Source organism: Telmatherina bonti (assembly GCF_933228915.1).
Source record: "Telmatherina bonti genome assembly, chromosome: 9".
In the NCBI taxonomy this organism is placed as follows: Eukaryota; Metazoa; Chordata; class Actinopteri; order Atheriniformes; family Telmatherinidae; genus Telmatherina; species Telmatherina bonti.
Window position 1 is genome coordinate 2,048,571 of NC_136627.1, and position 22,110 is coordinate 2,070,680.

At 45.6% G+C, this 22,110-nt stretch overlaps 1 protein-coding gene across 5 annotated transcripts in view; it reads right to left on the minus strand.

The window, feature by feature from the left end:
- myo18ab (myosin XVIIIA b) overlaps positions 1-22,110 on the minus strand; it is a 103,597-nt gene that overhangs the window by 52,898 nt on the left and 28,589 nt on the right. For 4 of the 5 annotated variants that reach the window (XM_079246676.1, XM_079246675.1, XM_079246672.1 and 1 more), the window contains 10 exons: positions 19,263-19,350; positions 17,728-17,834; positions 8,805-8,981; positions 6,764-6,974; positions 3,437-3,579; positions 3,177-3,277; positions 2,904-2,967; positions 2,666-2,810; positions 1,716-1,886; positions 368-458 (listed from right to left, as the gene is read on the minus strand). In XM_079246676.1, coding sequence (XP_079102802.1) covers positions 368-458; positions 1,716-1,886; positions 2,666-2,810; positions 2,904-2,967; positions 3,177-3,277; positions 3,437-3,579; positions 6,764-6,974; positions 8,805-8,981; positions 17,728-17,834; positions 19,263-19,350 — 1,298 coding nt within the window. The remainder of the gene's footprint in view (positions 1-367; positions 459-1,715; positions 1,887-2,665; positions 2,811-2,903; positions 2,968-3,176; positions 3,278-3,436; positions 3,580-6,763; positions 6,975-8,804; positions 8,982-17,727; positions 17,835-19,262; positions 19,351-22,110) is intronic. The other variant, XM_079246674.1, reaches the window with a different exon arrangement.

The window sequence follows — 22,110 nt, forward strand, 5'->3', positions numbered from 1 at the left end:
CCAGTCCGCGTCCATCAGCTACCTGCCGGTTACCGTCTGCTGCTGCCCAAACGGGCCAGACAGCGTCACATCATGTCCTGGTTATGGTGACTCATGCAGATCTCACAGTGTCATGTGACGCAGAGAAGTAACTGACCCTAGACTCCTCTGGTCCAGGCACACATGTAGTAAACTATCTACCTACTCATCCATCACTACGTTACTAGATAGTAAACTTCCTCTGGAGCCCGCTGAGTGAACTAGGCTGATTACAGACTCTCGCTTCTTCCCTGATGGAACCACCTGGAACCTCCAGGCCTTCCTCAGAGCCGGAACCTGGACCAGACTGGCAGACAAAGTGGATTGACAGTAAATGCTGGAGCTTTACCTGTTGATGAGAGAGACGACCAGGCTGAAAAGCTCCGCATACAGTCCTGATGACATGGCCTCCAAACACTCCAGAGCAGTGACCCTTGACCCTAACAGAAAGAAGACACAGAGGAAAGCTCGTAGCCAATCAAAGGTGGAGATGGAGGTCTAGCTGGTTTCCACGGAGATGAAGGTCTAGCTGGTTTCCATGGAGATGAAGGTCTAGCTGGTTTCCACGGAGATGGAAGTCTAGCTGGTTTCCACGGAGATGAAGGTCTAGCTGGTTTCCACGGAGATGAAGGTCTAGCTGGTTTCCACGGAGATGAAGGTCTAGCTGGTTTCCACGGAGATGAAGGTCTAGCTGGTTTCCACGGAGATGAAGGTCTAGCTGGTTTCCACGGAGATGAAGGTCTAGCTGGTTTCCACGGAGATGAAGGTCTAGCTGGTTTCCATGGAGATGAAGGTCTAGCTGGTTTCCACGGAGATGGAGGTCTAGCTGGTTTCCATGGAGATGAAGGTCTAGCTGGTTTCCACGGAGATGGAGGTCTAGCTGGTTTCCACGGAGATGGAGGTCTAGCTGGTTTCCATGGAGATGAAGGTCTAGCTGGTTTCCACGGAGATGGAGGTCTAGCTGGTTTCCATGGAGATGAAGGAGGATTTATCGTGAAGTATCTCTCTTCCTACAATAAACTACCTTTGTCTTCACGTCTGTCTGGACCCTCATGGTGTTTCTAAGGTGAATGTGGGGTCTGGTTTCTCCTGAGTCTGACCGTTGATGAAGGTTTCCATCATCTTCATCTTCATCATCATCATCATCATCAGCTGGTAGCTTCCTGAGATACTTACCTGCTGAGAATTTGGTTGTAAATTGACATTAATACTGAAACTGTTGTGAATTTTTTGGTATCAAGAAAGAAAGCCGTCCAGGAGAAGCGAGACGGATCTGAACCAGATAGCTGAATTCCTTCTTCTGCAAGTCTTTAAGTTCTGCAAAGGCTTCGCCACACGTCTGATTCAGGTGTGTTGCTCAAGGGTTGCAGGATGGTAGATCTGGAGATCTGTTCTAGACCATCCAGATAAACATGGAGCTGCAGTAGATCACAGCGGTTTGGGCCTTTCTATTCACATCAGAGCGCCTCCACGTCGGACACCCCTCCCGTCCAAAGCTGCTCCACATGTGTGTGCGCTCATCCCACAATGCACTTTGCTTTCTCCCCCACCTGAAACAACGCCTGTGTTTGGAGGGAGACTGATTCACAGTACCTGAAACAAAGCGATGTGTGGGTGCGCCCATCCCTTCACACTGGTTCCCAGTGACTGGGAACTGACTGGGAACCAGTTCAGTAAAAAGATACTGCTGTATGTACCTGAGTTGTCGCCTTGGCCAGCATTGTCCGGTCCTCCTCTGAAGGAGGTGGAGTGCTGCAGCCCTCTGGCCTGGTGCTTGAAGATCAGCGAGGAGAGTTCCTCCAGGGTGCAGCCCAGCAGGTAGGCTGCCTTCTGGGCCCACTCATGGCGGGCAAACTGCCTGCGTCCCACTGGAAACAAGAAGGTGTGAAACACCCACAGGCTGACACGACCAGGGACCAGCATAAGACAGAGCCCCCCCCCAGATAAATCCACAAAAACCCTGACAGATGAGCTGACTCCAGTTTGATTTTCTCTGAACTACTAAAGTTTCATGAAGTCTATTTGTTTACATTTACACATCAGGGCAAAACAAAAGCTAATGCATAAACAGTTACTGACACGTTTTATCTTGTGGTGCACCCACGACTACTGCACATCATTAAAAACAAAGGACTGCATCACAAAGTTCTGCTACTTAAATGTCCTACATCCATGATATAGGATCAACTTTGTACATTTCTGTAAATTTTCCCCAAGAGGTTAATATCCCAGACTTTCTGAGTAGCGTATGCCGTGGGTTCTTCTACATGTATCTCCTACACATGTTTCCTCTGATAACACAACCTACAGATGACAGTGATGATGAGGAAGAAGTTTCCAGCTGACTAGACTCTAAATGGGCTGATCTTTTTCTCTTCCAGTAACAGAACATATAATAATAATCTTCGCCCCAGTGGACAGTCAAAGAGAGGAATGACAGAAGTATTCTATAAGAAAAACATGTATTTATTACCTTCATCTCCATCTGGGTGCAGCATGCAACATGCAAGTAAACAGAGAGGGTTAGAGAGACAGCAGTTAATGCATCAATACCCAGACTGAGAAAAATGTCAGTGAAAACACATCGTCATCAATCAGCTGGCTCTGCAATCTGATCACAAGATGTCCCCAGGAACGGCTCGCCTACCTTTAGTGGCTCCTGCGGCCCCCAGGTGATAGATGGCCCCCAAAATAAGCCAGAGGGCCTTTTGCTCTTCACTAGAGATGCCCAGGACCTTCATGGCTGCCTGGAGTTTGGTGAACTGCTGAGCGGCCCGCTGCTTGTCTTCAGGCTGGAAATCAGAGGAGACTTCAGTCAATCCTGAGAATGAACCATGTCATCATATGACCACCAACAAGCTGAAGTCAAAACGGACGAACTTTACCTTCGAGTTTGGGAGGATGCCAAAAGCACTGTTTTCAGCCAGCTGGCCGAGATGCAGCTCTGTTCTGGGAAAGTGGACGTATAATCAGTCAGACCGACTTTTCACAAACAATGCAGACGTGTTGTTTTGGTACTTTACTATTTATCTCCAATTACTGGAAAGATACTCCGATTTTTCTCAAACAGGCAGAAGTGATTCCGATACGACCAATCAGGTTGGCCGTCAGCCGCTGCTTGTATTTTTTAAACAGATGAACAGTGGTTGGACAGTCACCTCTGACTGCTGTCAGCTCCGGCCATCAGGTAGTAAAACACGTTGAAGGTTGACTCTCCGTCAGGTCGTCTGCTCACCCGCTGCTTCTCCAGGAGCATCGTCTGAGGCAGAGAGGTTCCTTCATGCATTTCTAATGCCAGCATTTCATTTCTAGACTGATTTTATTCATTAAATATGAATGAACTGCGATAACCAGGTGAAAGACGTAGAAAATGTTGAGGCAAGCACAGATCTGCTAGGGGTGTGTACAGGTGTGTTACCTGGATGGAGGCTGAAGCCACCTGGCCAGCCTGATCAAAGTCCAGAGACACGACATGAGAGAAACGGCTGGCATTCGTGTTCATAGCGGTGGAGCTGTTTCCAAAAGCCTCCAGGATGGTGTAGACGGCCTGCCACTTCTCTGCTGCGTCCAGAAGGAAAGAGACATAAATTATCATGATTTACAATCCAGAGCTGCTTTTCACAATGAAATGGAGGAGAAGTGCCCAAACCTCTATATGCTGAGCATTTTGTTCATATGCAGCTGTGTAATGGACTTGGAACTTCCCATTATGTCTGGGATGGGATGGACAGGTGCTCAAACTGCACATTTGATGGTGGAGTAGATGTTTTCCACCTGTGTGATACTCCCACTGTAATGCTGTTATAGAGTTGATGAATACATGGATCAGCAGCTGATTCTTAGGTTCATAGTTACACTTGGTTTATATCTATATCTATATCTACATATAGATATCTATATCTATATCTAAGTTACATGTATGAAACTGAAAAGTCAAACCAGACTAATTACTATTTGTTGATGAATGGAATGTGGGTCAACCAGGTGAAATCAGACAAATCCTCCTCAGGTAGTGAGGCTTCCACTGAGGGCAACCATGACCTCCATGTCCCATAAAGTCCCAGAAATAGCAACCACGGTGTGCCTTTAAGGGACCTATTACGTGATTGGTCATCTTCTCTCAGTTGTGCACATTCACGACAAGAAAGCCACTCCCACCTTCACGGCTCAGTGGAAGACGGAAGAGGCTAAAACTCTAGTGGAGACTGGCATGACTAGAGCTGGCTTTGGGAATCAGCACTTCCCCAGTGAGCCGACGGGTATTATCGGCCGGGAAGCTTTTCCAAGAGTTAATGGTACTCACCATAAAGGTATGAGCTACGATGGCTAATGGTATACAGACCGATTAGTCATGACTGATCCTGGGCTAGACCAATTACAACAGCCGGCCCATGCCCCTCCCTCCTGGGTCATGGTTGTCATGCCAACCAAAAACTAGAGACAAGCCTTCCGGCAGATGCAGCAAAATGTGCAGCAAAAAGTTTCCTCAGCATACACACACGCACATTTAAACATTTGTTCCAGTATGAAGATATTTTATTTAGTGTTTTCATTTCTTTAAATACCTGTCAGACCATATACTGTACATATTATTGTTGCTTATTATTTTTCTGTGAATGTTGTTTTTTATATCATCTGCATCCTGTACTTTTCCAGCAACGGATAATAACAGGTTTCTTAAACTTATTATTATTCCTAAAGTGGTGATCCTAAAGGACACTATGGTGGTTTTATTGATGACTTTTCTGAACTCTTGCCAGTTACCTGCATTGATTCTATTACTGTACTGAACATTCACAAAGACGACATGCTGGAGGGTGAAGCCAAGAAATTTTCCACTAAGTTATAGAATCTGACACCTACATTATAGAATAATGGGACAGCGAGGATGGCCTTGCTTTTACTTCATTAAACAAGTACATATACATCAGCAAGGCAGTGCAGAAGCACTCTCACAAGAAAGTTTGTCTTCATTCTTAGCCCTTCGTCTCTCCACCCGGTGGGCCGGTCTCGGCTCAAAATGCCCAGGCCAAGTTTTTGTCCCAGTTTGTCCTTGGACACTGGGAGGTTTTCAGAGCCAATACAAGAAACGCTTCTTCAGTTGTGATGGAAAGAAACATTTCTTCAAATTTCTGAATGAAACAACGACCAGACAGCAATGGATGGAGTTTGTTTTAGTGCGACCATGTTTTTATTTGTGACCAGCACTGCTGGATAAACGGACCAGTATGACGGGGTTTGCTACCAGGCTTCTGCTGAAAGGAGGGTCTGTTCCTACAATGAAGGACCCCGTTTCCCATCCTGAGACACCAGCTGGAAGTAAAACTGAATCACCCAAAAATGTTGTTGCTTTTGCTCTGATGGTGTGTGTGAGCAAACTGAAGGAATGAACCCACAACTACTTTAGCTGAACCTGAACTACCAGCAGGTAACACGTAAGTAAAGATGCCCAGACTACGATCCCAACTGTACATGGAAATTCCTGTAATGTGTTTGACTAGAACCGAACTTCGGCCGCTGAGTAGGAGTTAAAATAAGGTTATTTGAACAGAGTAATAATTTTAACAAATACTCAGTTTTATTAAGGTTAAAGGTATATTCAGTCATCATTTATGAACTGATTAGTCAAATTAAGGGAAGCTGGAGTCTATCCCACTGGGCGAGAGGCAGTCCATCACAGGGACACACAGAGAGACAAACGACCATTCACACAGACCGCTAGGCACAATGTAGACCAGTTAACCCAACATGCATGTCTTTGGACGGCAGGAGGAAGCTGGAGAGTTCCCCCGGATACAAGGGGAGAACACTCCCCACACTGCTGAAACCTCCCCCCAGCCGAGGCTCGAACCAGCAACCTTCTTCCTGTGAGGCCACGGTGCTAACCACTATGCCTTCCTTTTAAAGCTACACGAACCAGAAAGTATGTAGAGCAACGCTGCTGCAGGCCTCTTTCAGTAGAGATTCACTGAGAGGAAAGTAGACGTGACGGCGGAGAGTAACCTCTGCTTACATGGACGTCTGTCCGCCTCTGTAGCTCTGCAGCTGGATCGCCGGTACCGACTGAATGAATGAAAAATACTTCATTAATCCCCAAAGGGAAATATTGTAGTATATAATAATAATAATAACTAGAGGAGGTCTTGTTCCAGAGGCTGATGGCTGCTGGCAGGAATGATCTTCTGTATCTTTCAGTCTTCCATCGGACCTGAAGAAGCCTCTCACTGAACACACTTTGATGGTTTTGTGTATTGTCATCATGTTGAGCTCGTTAGATTGAAAGAATCTCTGTTGTTAGTGAAATGGGCGCTTTGCTAGTTTTACTTCTTATTCAGTGCTAGCTTAACCATGTGTTATCCTCTCAGCTTCTTGGTAGCCTTGGCGCCATAATATCCCTTTATTTCTTCAGTTTCACTCTTTCTTTGGCATCATTAAACCTGTGGACAGCGGCAACATGTCTCCAGAGTCTCGATGTGAGGAAAGTGTTCAGCTGCCGGTCAGTAATGCTGAATGCATCCAGGAGCGAGCAGTGTCATGAGAGAAGAACTGCAGACTGAGGAACTGCAGGTTTCATGACCCGGAGATAAAACGGCTTTATTTCAGACTAAAGCTGGAAAGCAAGAGTCTAACGTTGATTATGACTTCTGAAACATTCTATAAATTTATCTTAGAAAACATGAAAAGATGAGTAAATTTACTTCCATCATTTCTTGTTATGAAAATGTAAAATGTTCTGAATTCTTACCAGAAAAGATTTTGCCAGTGCTGCCAGCTATAGAAACCAGATACTGAACCAGATGCTGGCAGTTGGTGGTTTTTCCGCTGCCAGACTTCCCCAGCAGCACGATGGACTGGTCCCGCCTGGTGGTCAGCAGGTTGCGGTACGCTGACTGGGCCACAGCATAGACGTGAGGAGCGGAGTCCTCCCGCCGACAACCTTTGAACATGTGCATCACCTGTTGGGGAAAGAAGAGGGGTTGTGGAGACAATACTGCACATGAGCATCACAAAAGTATGTATTTAACCCGCACCTACACCGATACGAACACATAAATACACACACACTGCATCATGAAGACAAAAAGTAGTATAATATGATTTCACTTCAATTAAAACCAACCTACACACTAATAACATCCATACCCCGTGCATCCTGAGTGCACTTTGACCCCCCCCTCTCCCCACTCCCACCATGCTGTATCCCAGTACCATGACCAACACCCCCATCATCCCCAACACTTCATCACAAGGACCCATCAGAAGGGCTGCTGGATGTGGACACCTGGGCGGTTTCCCCCGATCAGTTCCAGGCCTGGCTGCCGGGACAGAGGGGATGCTGGGACAGGGGGGCTCTATGGAGATGGTTTGCATGACAAGGAGTCCCATTTTCCAGCCAGTGAGAGGTTGGCCCAAGCTGCTCTGTCACCCCCAGAGGTTCTGAGCAGTATGACTGCATTCTGGCGCTGGAGGCGTTTCATCCTGACCCAGTCTCCTGCTGAAAGTGTGGCATCAGACCTTCCTTTCAGCCGAGCCTGTGAATCTCTCACCTTGGCTTGTGCGATCTGGAGCCATGGCTCCTGTCCAGGCTTAGCGCTCAAGCGGTCCATTGGCTGTCTAAGTTCACGTCCGATCATGAGCAATGGAGGAGACACTCCACTGGTGGAATGTTTGGATGCCAGGATGGTCAGGAGAGTTTGCTTGAGAGCGTTGCTGATGGTCCTCCCCTCCTCCAGACAAGCTCGGATGCCATCTCTGAGCGTTTTGTTTAGACTTTCCACGCCCCCATTGCTCTCCAGGGGATACACTGCCGTCCTGATGTGTTTGATGGACCACAGTGTGAGAAAATGAACTCAGCTGATGTAAATTAGGGCAGGTTATCAGCTGTGATCACACCTGGGAGGCCCAGCGTCCAAACAGGTCATCCAGGCGGTCAAAGATGGAGCTCAGCTGAAAAATCTCTGGCTATGAACGGAGGTCGTGCACCACCAGCAGGTAGCAGGCATGAGCAGGCGCCCAGTGAAGATGTCACCTTAATATGTTCACGGGGCGAAGGTGGCCAGGGGGTTGGGATGAGGGGGGCTGGCCCACTCAGTAGACAGCAGGCACGGTCATGCAACTCCTCCATGTCAGGGTCTCTGCAGGCCCACCACATCGTGTCGCGGCAGCAATTCTTTACTTTGACCACCCCAAGGTGGCCCTAATGCGCCATTATTAACAGTCTGGACCTGAGAGTCTCTGGAATAACCACACGGTGACCCTGAGCAGGCACACGACCCCCCAGCAGGAGAGCTCATCTCGGAAGCGGTAGGAAGGAACTTGTCCTCCACGTTGGAAGGCCAGCCATGTAGAGCATCTCAGCTGAGGTCTGCTGCAGTTCCACCGGGGTGACTACTGAGCTGGGGGGCCCTTGCAGGATGTGGACCCAGTTTTAATCGCTCCCCAGGTCTGATGACGCCCCCCCCCCCATCTTCTTTGTTACAGACAGCCCTCGACAGAAGGTCGGTGTCATGAATTTATGTTAGAACAGGCAGAAGATGATGCTGTTATTAGCCCCTCCCAACACACACACACACACACACACACCCCAACAAAAGTTTTTGTAGGCTGTTGGTTCTAGTGTTAAAGATTTCAGATTTCTACTGAGCATTAAAGAAATCGGGCATCTATAGCGCCAACTTCTAGTCTGGGACTTCCATAAAAAACAGGTGACTGGTCTGTGATATCCAGAACCAACAGCTGAACAAATCCCTCCCCAGCAGAAGCAGCAGGAAAATAGCCTGGCTGACCTTCTCAGAGTACATGGAGGGTGTGCTGAGAGGGTTGATGACCACCATGTTGGGCCCAGCATAGGTGTGTATGAGGTTGCTTCCGTAGCGCTGCCTCAGGGAATTCATCACACTGGATTCATTCAGATAAGGCAGCGAGGCCAGGTCCTCCGATCGGTCGTAGGATGGAGGGTTCGCCTGCACATAAGCAAAAACATGATCATTACATCCATAACTTCATTACAGTTCTTTACACATAACAATAACCAGTCTGCCTCTGTTCTCCTCCTCTGATGGTTTCAGACTTGCTGTTTATCCTCCTACGTCACTAAGGTCTCTTTGGGTTTGGTGTTTCACAGTGCTGGGGCGGCACGGTGGAATAGTGGCCTCACAGCAAGAGGGTCACTGGTTCGATCCTCGGCTTGGGAGGGGTTTGGTCAGTGGCCTTTCTGTGTGGAGTCTGCATGTTCTCCCCGTGTATGCGTGGGTTCTCTCTGGGTTCTCCAAAGACATGCATGTTAGGTTAACTGGTTACTATAAATTGCTCGTAGAGGTGCGTGAGTGGTTGTTTGTCTCTGTGTGGCCCTGCGATGGACCGACGAGCTGTCCAGGGTGTACCCTGCCTTTCACCCAAAGACTGCTGGGATAGGCTCCAGCTTCCCCGAGACCCTTCATCGGACTAAGCGGTCAGGATGATGGATGGATGTTTGACAGTTTGTTTTGATGAAAAGGCTACATAGTGTCTACAGTCACCATAAAATGGCCCAATAATTTGGAAGTCGGCTCCAGTTGTGGACCAGACTGACTCCTGTCTGACAGTCTTCTTCCACCTGCAACCTCTCATCATCACTACAAAGTTATGTGTTTGCAATAACATTTCACAAAACTTGTAGAAACGTCCTGCAAGATTTAAAACCGTCCAGGAGATTGTGTGTTTCACATCCATGTAAAGTTGCTTTCTTGTTGTTATGAATGTTTTTTTCATGTATTCAGAACTTTGTAAAAGTCAGGGGGGGTTTTCCCTGCATATGCATCACATGGGGGGATTTAGATTGATACACTCTGGGCAGCGAGTTTAACTACAGTTCATGTGAGGTCCCACTAGTACCTTAGATTTATTATGCAGCTTTAATTAGTAGCCTTTTTGTACTTAGTCATCTCAGACTTATCTCCAGGCTCTTAACCTGCTCACATTTCAGTCTTTGTTGATTTGATATAAAAACTATATTCTCTGCAGTCATTTGTGGACTCTGAGCTGCATTAGTGTTATAATACTGCTCCTACCTTCATGGTCTATTCTGTTCTTTGCCTCCTCTTCTTCATCTCTTTTCCTTTGAAAAGAGTTCTGTTAAAACTCAGTTCGTCTTTGTGGGTAAAGTTCTGAAATGAGCATCAGACTGGTGGGCTTCTGTTGTTCACTGAACTTCTAAATCATTCTTTTAATCCTTGTTTGTGTGTTGAATCCACGTTCACATGATTTAAGTTTATTCCTAGTTTTGTTTTTGTATGGTTAGCAGCTTTGTCAATATCTCTCTACCTGTAACTGCCTGGTCATTTCTAGCAGAGGTTCCTTTCATGTAGTTGCCACATCGTGGTGTTTCTTAAAGGTACTCCATCTCTTTCCTAAATTTAACCAGATGGAAAAAATGTATACAAGCCAACTCATTGAGTCCTGAAACCGCTTGGTATCAATGGAAAAAATAAACAAAACTCGGGACCACGTCTTTCTAAATCGCAGACATGGATCACTAAAGCATCGACAACCCAGTAAACCCAGTTACAATTCTAGAATACATCTCACCATGAAAATACCGTCACATTAAATGATAATTGTTATAAGTATATGCTTAACTAACGCATGGCCACAACTTACTGATGATGTTCCACTCTGACCCTCTGACCATCTGACCCTCTGACTATCTGACCCTCTGACTATCTGACCATCTGACTATCTGACTATCTGACCATCTGACTATCTGACTATCTGACTATCTGACTATCTGACCCTCTGACCATCTGACTATCTGACTATCTGACCATCTGACCATCTGACTATCTGACCCTCTGACTATCTGACCATCTGACCCTCTGACCATCTGACCCTCTGACTATCTGACCCTCTGACCCTCTGACTATCTGACCATCTGACCATCTGACCATCTGACTATCTGACCATCTGACCATCTGACCATCTGACTATCTGACCATCTGACCATCTGACCATCTGACCATCTGACCATCTGACTATCTGACCATCTGACCATCTGACCATCTGACCATCTGACTATCTGACCATCTGACCATCTGACCATCTGACTATCTGACCATCTGACCATCTGACCATCTGACCATCTGACTATCTGACCCTCTGACTATCTGACCCTCTGACCCTCTGACTATCTGACCATCTGACCATCTGACCATCTGACCATCTGACCATCTGACCATCTGACTATCTGACCATCTGACTATCTGACTATCTGACTATCTGACTATCTGACTATCTGACTATCTGACTATCTGACTATCTGACCATCTGACCCTCTGACTATCTGACCCTCTGACCCTCTGACTATCTGACCATCTGACCATCTGACCATCTGACCATCTGACCATCTGACTATCTGACCATCTGACCATCTGACCATCTGACTATCTGACCATCTGACCATCTGACTATCTGACTATCTGACCCTCTGACCATCTGACTATCTGACCCTCTGACCCTCTGACTATCTGACCATCTGACCCTCTGACTATCTGACTATCTGACCCTCTGACCATCTGACCCTCTGACTATCTGACCCTCTGACCCTCTGACTATCTGACTATCTGACCCTCTGACCCTCTGACCCTCTGACTATCTGACCATCTGACCCTCTGACCCTCTGACTATCTGACCCTCTGACCATCTGACTATCTGACTATCTGACCATCTGACCATCTGACCATCTGACTATCTGACTATCTGACCCTCTGACCATCTGACCCTCTGACTATCTGACCCTCTGACCCTCTGACTATCTGACCCTCTGACCATCTGACTATCTGACTATCTGACCATCTGACCATCTGACCATCTGACTATCTGACTATCTGACCCTCTGACCATCTGACCATTTGACTATCTGACTATCTGACCATCTGACTATCTGACTATCTGACCATCTGACTATCTGACTATCTGACTATCTGACTATCTGACCCTCTGACCATCTGACTATCTGACCATCTGACTATCTGACCCTCTGACCCTCTGACCATCTGACTATCTGACCATCTGACTATCTGACCCTCTGACCCTCTGACTATCTGACTATCTGACCATCTGACCCTCTGACCCTCTGACCCTCTGACTATCTGACCCTCTGACCCTCTGACCCTCTGACTATCTGACCATCTGACCATCTGACTATCTGACCATCTGACCATCTGACTATCTGACTATCTGACCCTCTGACCATCTGACTATCTGACCATCTGACCATCTGACCATCTGACCATCTGACTATCTGACCATCTGACTATCTGACTATCTGACTATCTGACCATCTGACTATCTGACTATCTGACCATCTGACTATCTGACTATCTGACCATCTGACTATCTGACCCTCTGACTATCTGACTATCTGACTATCTGACTATCTGACTATCTGACCATCTGACCCTCTGACTATCTGACCCTCTGACCCTCTGACTATCTGACCATCTGACCATCTGACCATCTGACTATCTGACCATCTGACCATCTGACTATCTGACTATCTGACCCTCTGACCATCTGACTATCTGACCCTCTGACCCTCTGACTATCTGACCATCTGACCCTCTGACCCTCTGACTATCTGACCCTCTGACCCTCTGACCCTCTGACCCTCTGACTATCTGACCATCTGACCATCTGACCATCTGACTATCTGACCATCTGACCCTCTGACTATCTGACTATCTGACCCTCTGACCATCTGACCCTCTGACTATCTGACCCTCTGACCCTCTGACTATCTGACCCTCTGACCATCTGACTATCTGACTATCTGACCATCTGACCCTCTGACTATCTGACCCTCTGACCCTCTGACTATCTGACCCTCTGACCATCTGACTATCTGACTATCTGACCATCTGACCATCTGACCATCTGACTATCTGACTATCTGACCCTCTGACCATCTGACCATTTGACTATCTGACTATCTGACCATCTGACTATCTGACTATCTGACCATCTGACTATCTGACCATCTGACTATCTGACTATCTGACCATCTGACTATCTGACTATCTGACCATCTGACTATCTGACCATCTGACTATCTGACTATCTGACCATCTGACCATCTGACTATCTGACTATCTGACTATCTGACCATCTGACTATCTGACCCTCTGACCCTCTGACCATCTGACTATCTGACCCTCTGACTATCTGACTATCTGACCCTCTGACTATCTGACTATCTGACCATCTGACCCTCTGACCCTCTGACTATCTGACCCTCTGACCCTCTGACTATCTGACCATCTGACCATCTGACCATCTGACTATCTGACCATCTGACTATCTGACTATCTGACCATCTGACCATCTGACCATCTGACTATCTGACCATCTGACCATCTGACTATCTGACTATCTGACCCTCTGACCATCTGACTATCTGACCATCTGACCATCTGACCATCTGACCATCTGACCATCTGACTATCTGACTATCTGACTATCTGACCATCTGACTATCTGACTATCTGACCATCTGACTATCTGACCCTCTGACCATCTGACTATCTGACCCTCTGACCATCTGACCATCTGACCCTCTGACTATCTGACCATCTGACCATCTGACTATCTGACCCTCTGACCATCTGACTATCTGACCATCTGACTATCTGACCATCTGACCATCTGACTATCTGACCATCTGACTATCTGACTATCTGACCATCTGACTATCTGACTATCTGACTATCTGACCATCTGACTATCTGACTATCTGACTATCTGACCATCTGACTATCTGACTATCTGACCATCTGACCATCTGACCATCTGACTATCTGACTATCTGACCATCTGACTATCTGACTATCTGACCATCTGACTATCTGACTATCTGACTATCTGACCATCTGACTATCTGACTATCTGACCCTCTGACTATCTGACCCTCTGACCCTCTGACTATCTGACCATCTGACCATCTGACCATCTGACCATCTGACTATCTGACCATCTGACCATCTGACCATCTGACTATCTGACCCTCTGACTATCTGACCCTCTGACCCTCTGACTATCTGACCCTCTGACCCTCTGACCCTCTGACTATCTGACCCTCTGACTATCTGACCCTCTGACCCTCTGACTATCTGATCCTCTGACCCTCTGACTATCTGACCCTCTGACTATCTGACCCTCTGACCATCTGACCCTCTGACTATCTGACCCTCTGACCCTCTGACCCTCTGACCATCTGACCCTCTGACCCTCTGACTATCTGACCATCTGACCCTCTGACCATCTGACCCTCTGACCCTCTGACTATCTGACCCTCTGACTATCTGACCCTCTGACCCTCTGACCATCTGACCCTCTGACCCTCTGACTATCTGACCCTCTGACCCTCTGACCCTCTGACTATCTGACCATCTGACCATCTGACCATCTGACTATCTGACCATCTGACCCTCTGACTATCTGACTATCTGACCCTCTGACCATCTGACCCTCTGACTATCTGACCCTCTGACCATCTGACTATCTGACTATCTGACCATCTGACCCTCTGACTATCTGACCCTCTGACCCTCTGACTATCTGACCCTCTGACCATCTGACTATCTGACTATCTGACCATCTGACCATCTGACCATCTGACTATCTGACTATCTGACCCTCTGACCATCTGACCATTTGACTATCTGACTATCTGACCATCTGACTATCTGACTATCTGACCATCTGACTATCTGACCATCTGACTATCTGACCATCTGACCATCTGACTATCTGACTATCTGACTATCTGACCATCTGACTATCTGACCCTCTGACCCTCTGACCATCTGACTATCTGACCATCTGACTATCTGACCCTCTGACCCTCTGACTATCTGACTATCTGACCATCTGACCCTCTGACCCTCTGACTATCTGACCCTCTGACCCTCTGACTATCTGACCATCTGACCATCTGACCATCTGACTATCTGACCATCTGACTATCTGACTATCTGACCATCTGACCATCTGACCATCTGACTATCTGACCATCTGACCATCTGACTATCTGACTATCTGACCCTCTGACCATCTGACTATCTGACCATCTGACCATCTGACCATCTGACCATCTGACTATCTGACCATCTGACTATCTGACTATCTGACCATCTGACTATCTGACTATCTGACCATCTGACTATCTGACCCTCTGACCATCTGACTATCTGACCCTCTGACCATCTGACCATCTGACCCTCTGACTATCTGACCCTCTGACTATCTGACCATCTGACCATCTGACTATCTGACCCTCTGACCATCTGACTATCTGACCATCTGACTATCTGACCATCTGACCATCTGACTATCTGACCATCTGACTATCTGACTATCTGACCCTCTGACCATCTGACCATCTGACCATCTGACCATCTGACTATCTGACTATCTGACCATCTGACTATCTGACTATCTGACCATCTGACTATCTGACTATCTGACTATCTGACCATCTGACTATCTGACTATCTGACCCTCTGACTATCTGACCCTCTGACCCTCTGACTATCTGACCATCTGACCATCTGACCATCTGACCATCTGACTATCTGACCATCTGACCATCTGACCATCTGACCATCTGACCCTCTGACTATCTGACTATCTGACCATCTGACTATCTGACCCTCTGACTATCTGACCATCTGACTATCTGACCCTCTGACCATCTGACCATCTGACTATCTGACTATCTGACCATCTGACCCTCTGACTATCTGACCCTCTGACCCTCTGACTATCTGACCCTCTGACCCTCTGACTATCTGACCATCTGACCCTCTGACTATCTGACTATCTGACCCTCTGACCATCTGACTATCTGACCCTCTGACTATCTGACCCTCTGACTATCTGACCCTCTGACCCTCTGACTATCTGACCCTCTGACCCTCTGACCCTCTGACTATCTGACCCTCTGACTATCTGACCCTCTGACCCTCTGACTATCTGATCATCTGACCCTCTGACTATCTGACCCTCTGACTATCTGACCCTCTGACTATCTGACCCTCTGACCATCTGACCCTCTGACTATCTGACCCTCTGACCCTCTGACCCTCTGACCATCTGACCCTCTGACCCTCTGACTATCTGACCATCTGACCCTCTGACCATCTGACCCTCTGACCCTCTGACTATCTGACCCTCTGACTATCTGACCCTCTGACCCTCTGACTATCTGACCCTCTGACCCTCTGACTATCTGACCCTCTGACTATCTGACCCTCTGACTATCTGACCCTCTGACCCTCTGACTATCTGATCCTCTGACCCTCTGACTATCTGACCCTCTGACTATCTGACCCTCTGACCATCTGACCCTCTGACTATCTGACCCTCTGACCCTCTGACCATCTGACCCTCTGACCCTCTGACTATCTGACCATCTGACCCTCTGACCATCTGACCCTCTGACCCTCTGACTATCTGACTATCTGACCCTCTGACCCTCTGACCATCTGACCCTCTGACCCTCTGACCATCTGACCCTCTGACCCTCTGACCATCTGACCCTCTGACCCTCTGACTATCTGACCCTCTGACCATCTGACCCTCTGACCATCTGACCCTCTGACCCTCTGACTATCTGACCCTCTGACCATCTGACCCTCTGACCATCTGACCCTCTGACCCTCTGACTATCTGACCCTCTGACCCTCTGACCCTCTGACCCTCTGACCATCTGACCCTCTGACCCTCTGACTATCTGACCCTCTGACCCTCTGACCATCTGACCCTCTGACCCTCTGACCATCTGACCCTCTGACCCTCTGACTATCTGACCCTCTGACCATCTGACCCTCTGACCATCTGACCCTCTGACCCTCTGACTATCTGACCCTCTGACCATCTGACCCTCTGACCATCTGACTCTCTGACCCTCTGACCATCTGACCCTCTGACCCTCTGACCCTCTGACCCTCTGACCATCTGACCCTCTGACCCTCTGACCATCTGACCCTCTGACCCTCTGACTATCTGACCCTCTGACTATCTGACCCTCTGACTATCTGACTATCTATTAATTGAATCAATTAATTTAAGACTACAATGAATTATTTGTCACAATCCTTTACTATCATCATCTTCTATAAAAGATCATGTCTGAACCACAACAACAGATCAGTGCAGCTTCTGCATGGCGCTGGTTTATTTTGATTCCCTTTGAGAATTTGAAAGTGGGACTCTACAGCAGATGGAGAGTTATTTACTCCAAATGGATTAAATCTTTCTTGTCAAACTTTATTTTATGGGTTTAGGATAACAAAAAAAAACAAGGTCATGACATCATGACACAAGAGGTTGAAGAGAAAGGAAGAAATACATTGAATATTATCACCTCCTACAAGATAATTAACAGCTTGTTCCCTTAAAGGTACATGCACAGCTTTGGTTAAACGATGCTGTTTATCTAAGCTGACAGTGAAATTAAACATTAATTTGTTGTTTGACAACTCAGGCTGGTCTTACAGTGCAACATCACACACTGACTGAACACTACATTATACAGGTAAGAGGAAAAAAAATAAAATCCATCTTTTGTGGCAGATAGTTCAGCTTTTCAAACATAATGATGTTTGTGGCATTTAGTCATCATCATGCAATTTTAAAGAATACAACAAAACATCGCTAAATACCAACTCTTTTTACCTTTTCTATGTCATCTTCATCCACATCCAGTACTGTCCCATCATGCTCCAGTTTGATCTTTACCTTTCCCTCTGGTAGCAAGGAAAGATCTGTCTTCACCACAGAGGCTGGAAGAGAAAACAGACATTAATAATTAACCTTCTTAGTAATTCCTTGTCAACATGTTTATCTTTACTGGTAGATATGCTTCCAGAATACTCATGATAACGCTGAGGACACAGAGACAACAGCTAAAACAACTATATCCAACAGTTCTCTCATTCAAACTGTAAATATTCTATTCTATTTTGTTTTATTTTATTTCATTCTATAGTCTTGTTTAGCAGCTGCTTTTATCCAAAGAAACTTACATGAAAGTTAGAACAACGACATCAAACAGTAGAAGACGTCATATGAAGGTGCTGGTGGACTACTGCAGTCCAGTTGGATGCAGGTGTGGACATGTAGAGCTACACGCTTTATTTTTCTTTTCTTCCCACCCTACAACATTCCCAATGCTAAAATACAAAGAAAGAATACCACAATATTTGTTGCAAAGAACTTGGCTAAGTTATCCAACTTTTCTGCCAAATATAGCTAAACTAAGTTCAGAAAGGCTGTTTGAAGAGCTGAGTCTTCAGCTTGCTCCTAAAAGCAGACAAGGACTCAGCAGAGCGGACAGAGTTTGGGATGTTGTTCCACCATTGTGGCTAGTGATTTAGTCCCAAGTACTGCAGGGAACACGAGGCGTCTTTTACTGGAGCTCTGGATTAGGGAGGGAAGGTAGACAGCAGCCGTTTTAGTTATTGTTTTATAAGCCAGAAGCAAAGCTTCAGCGAAGCTGTGACTGGAAACCAGTGAAGTGTGATTAGCAGCGGAGTAACATGAGCTCATTTGGGTTGGTTGAAGACCAGATGTGCGTTCTGGATGATCTGCAGAGGTTTAACAGAGCATGCAGACAGACCTGCCAGTAGGGAACTGCAGTAATCGATGCGTGAAATGACCAGGCCTGAACCAAAAGCTGAGTCGTGTGTTCTGTCAGGTACGTCTGATTCTCTTGATGTTGTAGAGAGCATATTGGCGCTTTTAATAGCAAAAGCTCATCCCAGCATTGAGGATCAGAGTTAACAGGTTTTCCTTACTCTGAGTGTATGCTAAATCATCTCTAAATGCAGCATCAGATATCAGACTGGCTGGTGTGATATGACAGAAGGTCACACAGGGTAACTCAACTTATGAGACATAATTCAATAAGATTTACTACAGGCATCGTTTTTAAGAGGCCGCTGTCCTGCAGGTTCAGACACACCTGGCTCACATTAGTGAACCCAACAGCCTGTGAAGTTCTGCACAATGACTGATTAATTTGAGTATGGTATGTTGAAACAGGGATGCATGGAAAACATGCAGTATTCTGGCCCTTGAGGACCAGACCTGGATACCTGTGAGCTATTAAATCAAGGATGAAGATGTGTGCAAAACCTTCGCTAAAACCTTTGACTAAATTTACAAAAATGTTAAAAAACAAAACAAAAAAACCAAACATGGAAGCTCACCCAAAGAGAAGCCATCTTTGTGAACGAGCCAGACTTTCTCTGATCCATACCAGACCTGCTCTGCTGTAATCTGCTCCTCTGTCTTCACCTAAAATAACAAAAATTAAAATAAAATTAATACAAATCAGGAAAAAAAATAATAATATTTTTCACCACTGTGTGGTCATTCTGAACTGTTCTGAAATAAGCAGTGCTTTTAGTTTTTTCACAACACATGTTGAGATGTTCTAAAGCAAAGTGGTTCACTGAGCTCTGCAGGAAAAATGTGAGGTGAAAAATTCAAGATCAAACACACTTTAACATAAGGAGTATAACAAGTGTATAAGGGGGAGGTGCAACCTCAACAAAAAGAAAAATAAACATCAGGAAATGGTCTAAGTCACTACACAAAAACAAAGTAAAACGAGGCAGGATGAAGCAAATAGGACATTTACAACAAAGGTGGTTTTAATGCCAATTCTTAAAAAAAACAAAAACCAAAAAAAACCATGCCAACGAAACAAAGCACAGCACATGGGAAGGTGATCATGTGATTCACATTCAGGCAGATCACACCTGGGACTGCACAGCTGCAACACGAGTTGCCTGGAGGAGGGAAAACAAATCCTCGTCCACTGATCCCTGGAAATTTTTGGCAGCGTGAAGAAGTCAAAGCAACACTTTTAGTTATGATCAGCATGTCAGACAAACTCACAGAGGAAATGAAATATTGTCTCCATAACTCGACATGTCAATAAAGACTGGTTCATTCAACTATTTATTAATTCATAATAAATCCATTAAACCTTTGAGAATAATAGGTTTAATGAATAATAAATGCTCATTTTTTTAAATGAACACAGGAAAAATGGCGACACATGTAATAACAGAGAACAAAATTATATATAAATTCTTGCTTTAACCTCTTCATCAAGATGCTCCCTGTTTGAGATGACATATCCAAAATAAATAACCACACAACTATAAGGGTCATTTAAAAGAAAGCTCCAACATTGGAGTTTACTACAAGTAACACAACAAGTAAGACACTACAAGTGTCAGAAACAACATATGAGATAAGGCCAATTTCCACCAAGGTGGCATCCGGAGATGATCCCAGCCTCATAGCAGGCAGATTGCCGTGTGTGTCAGAGTGTCCCTGAAGAGCTTTGTAAGTAAAAGTACCAATTTGTAAAAGTACCAATGGGAAAAGATGATGAATCGACAAGACTTCAAGTACTGAAAAAAAAAGAGAAGAAAATATGATGGAGCAAATTTGCCCCTGCTTGACCAGGCAATGGGCAGGTAATAGTAATAATCAATGGTGGGAAATGAAGAGTCCACAATCTTTTGCATTTATCATCATTTTACATTTTCTAATATTATTAAGTAGGAGGAAAAATAAGTTCCAACAGTTCCAATTACTCATCATTTTTCTTCATTTTAATGAGGAAAAAACAGCACAGTAACCAGACCATCTTTCTGCTGCTATGATGCCCAGCTTGATTTATTATGTTTGAAATGTCAGACATGACGTCACACAAATTATTCAATAAATTTCAAACTTCTTTCAATTCATCGATTATTTAACTGATTTTGCAGAAGATTTATCAGCCATGATCCTCCAGAAGCCGGCTAGTCACAACACTTTTATTTGTCGCCACTAAGCCTATTAAAATAAATGGTTTTTCAACTCTCCACCTCCATCACTGACATCAATGTGTACCTCTGTGAAATTGTGTTTCTTTCCTCTTTTCCCTGTGTTTGCCATTGTAAACAATGAAATATTGTTGATCAGCTGCTCATTTAAATACACATTGCTATTCATGCTTTGCATCGAATGTGGGTGTGTAGAGGACAGAACACAAGCTGGAAATGTTGAGGTGCGAGTGTGATTCATAAAGGGAAAAACTGCTTGCACATGGTTTTATAAATCTGGATTCTTTTTTTCCATTTAAAGCTTTTGGCCGTATGTACACTTTTGTATCCCATCAAATGTTTTATAAATGAGGCCCCTGGTGAGAAAAAATATTCTCACATGTTTTATCAGTGTTGTCTGCTGGCTGAGACAAGTCCAAACAATAATGACACAGAGGCATTTGCAAAGAATGGTTGCTTCCTCTGCTTTACTCTGTGATGGACCGGCGAGCTGTCCAGGGTGTACCCTGTCGTTTGCCCAAAGACTGCTGGGATAGGCTCCAGCTTCCCTTCATTGGATCAAGTAGTTAATGAATAATGATAATGAATGAATCAATCAATATATTGCTTTAATAAATACATATTTTATTAAAGTCTAATCACAACCACATCAAAATGAAAGCGTTCTCATTGCTTAGAGTACTGGTAAGTTTGGGTGGCAGCGCACCCAACAGAAGTGTTCCATGTTGCGTCGCCATCTTTGAACATGGTAGCCGAAAGGGAACAAACTTGTAAGCCTTATGCATTTGACCCTCCATACTCTGTCCCGCTGGAGGGGGGAAAAATAGCCAAGAAAAGAAAAAGTAATAATAACTGGGAAAAAATGAGACTACATGGGTGTAAAGTTTACTAGATGGAACTGAGGCAGAGTTTATGTTAGAGCTGTCGTCCAACAGCTACTTCATCCTCCTGTTTGAGTTGCATCATTTACTGTTACTGCTGTATAAAAAAAGCAGAAACGGCTTATTTGTTACTTAGTACAGTTAGTTAGCCTACAGTGAAATGGCTCGCTTGCAACATTTCAGTTGCTGTTATTCCTCACAGCAGTTGAACCAGCAGATGAGTTAACCCTACCCTGCCCTCTCATTCAGACTCCTCCTTCCTGTCTGCTAATGAGGCTCCAGAAACACTCTCTGGCCTCCTCTCTGGACAAACTCTGTCTTCTGCTGTC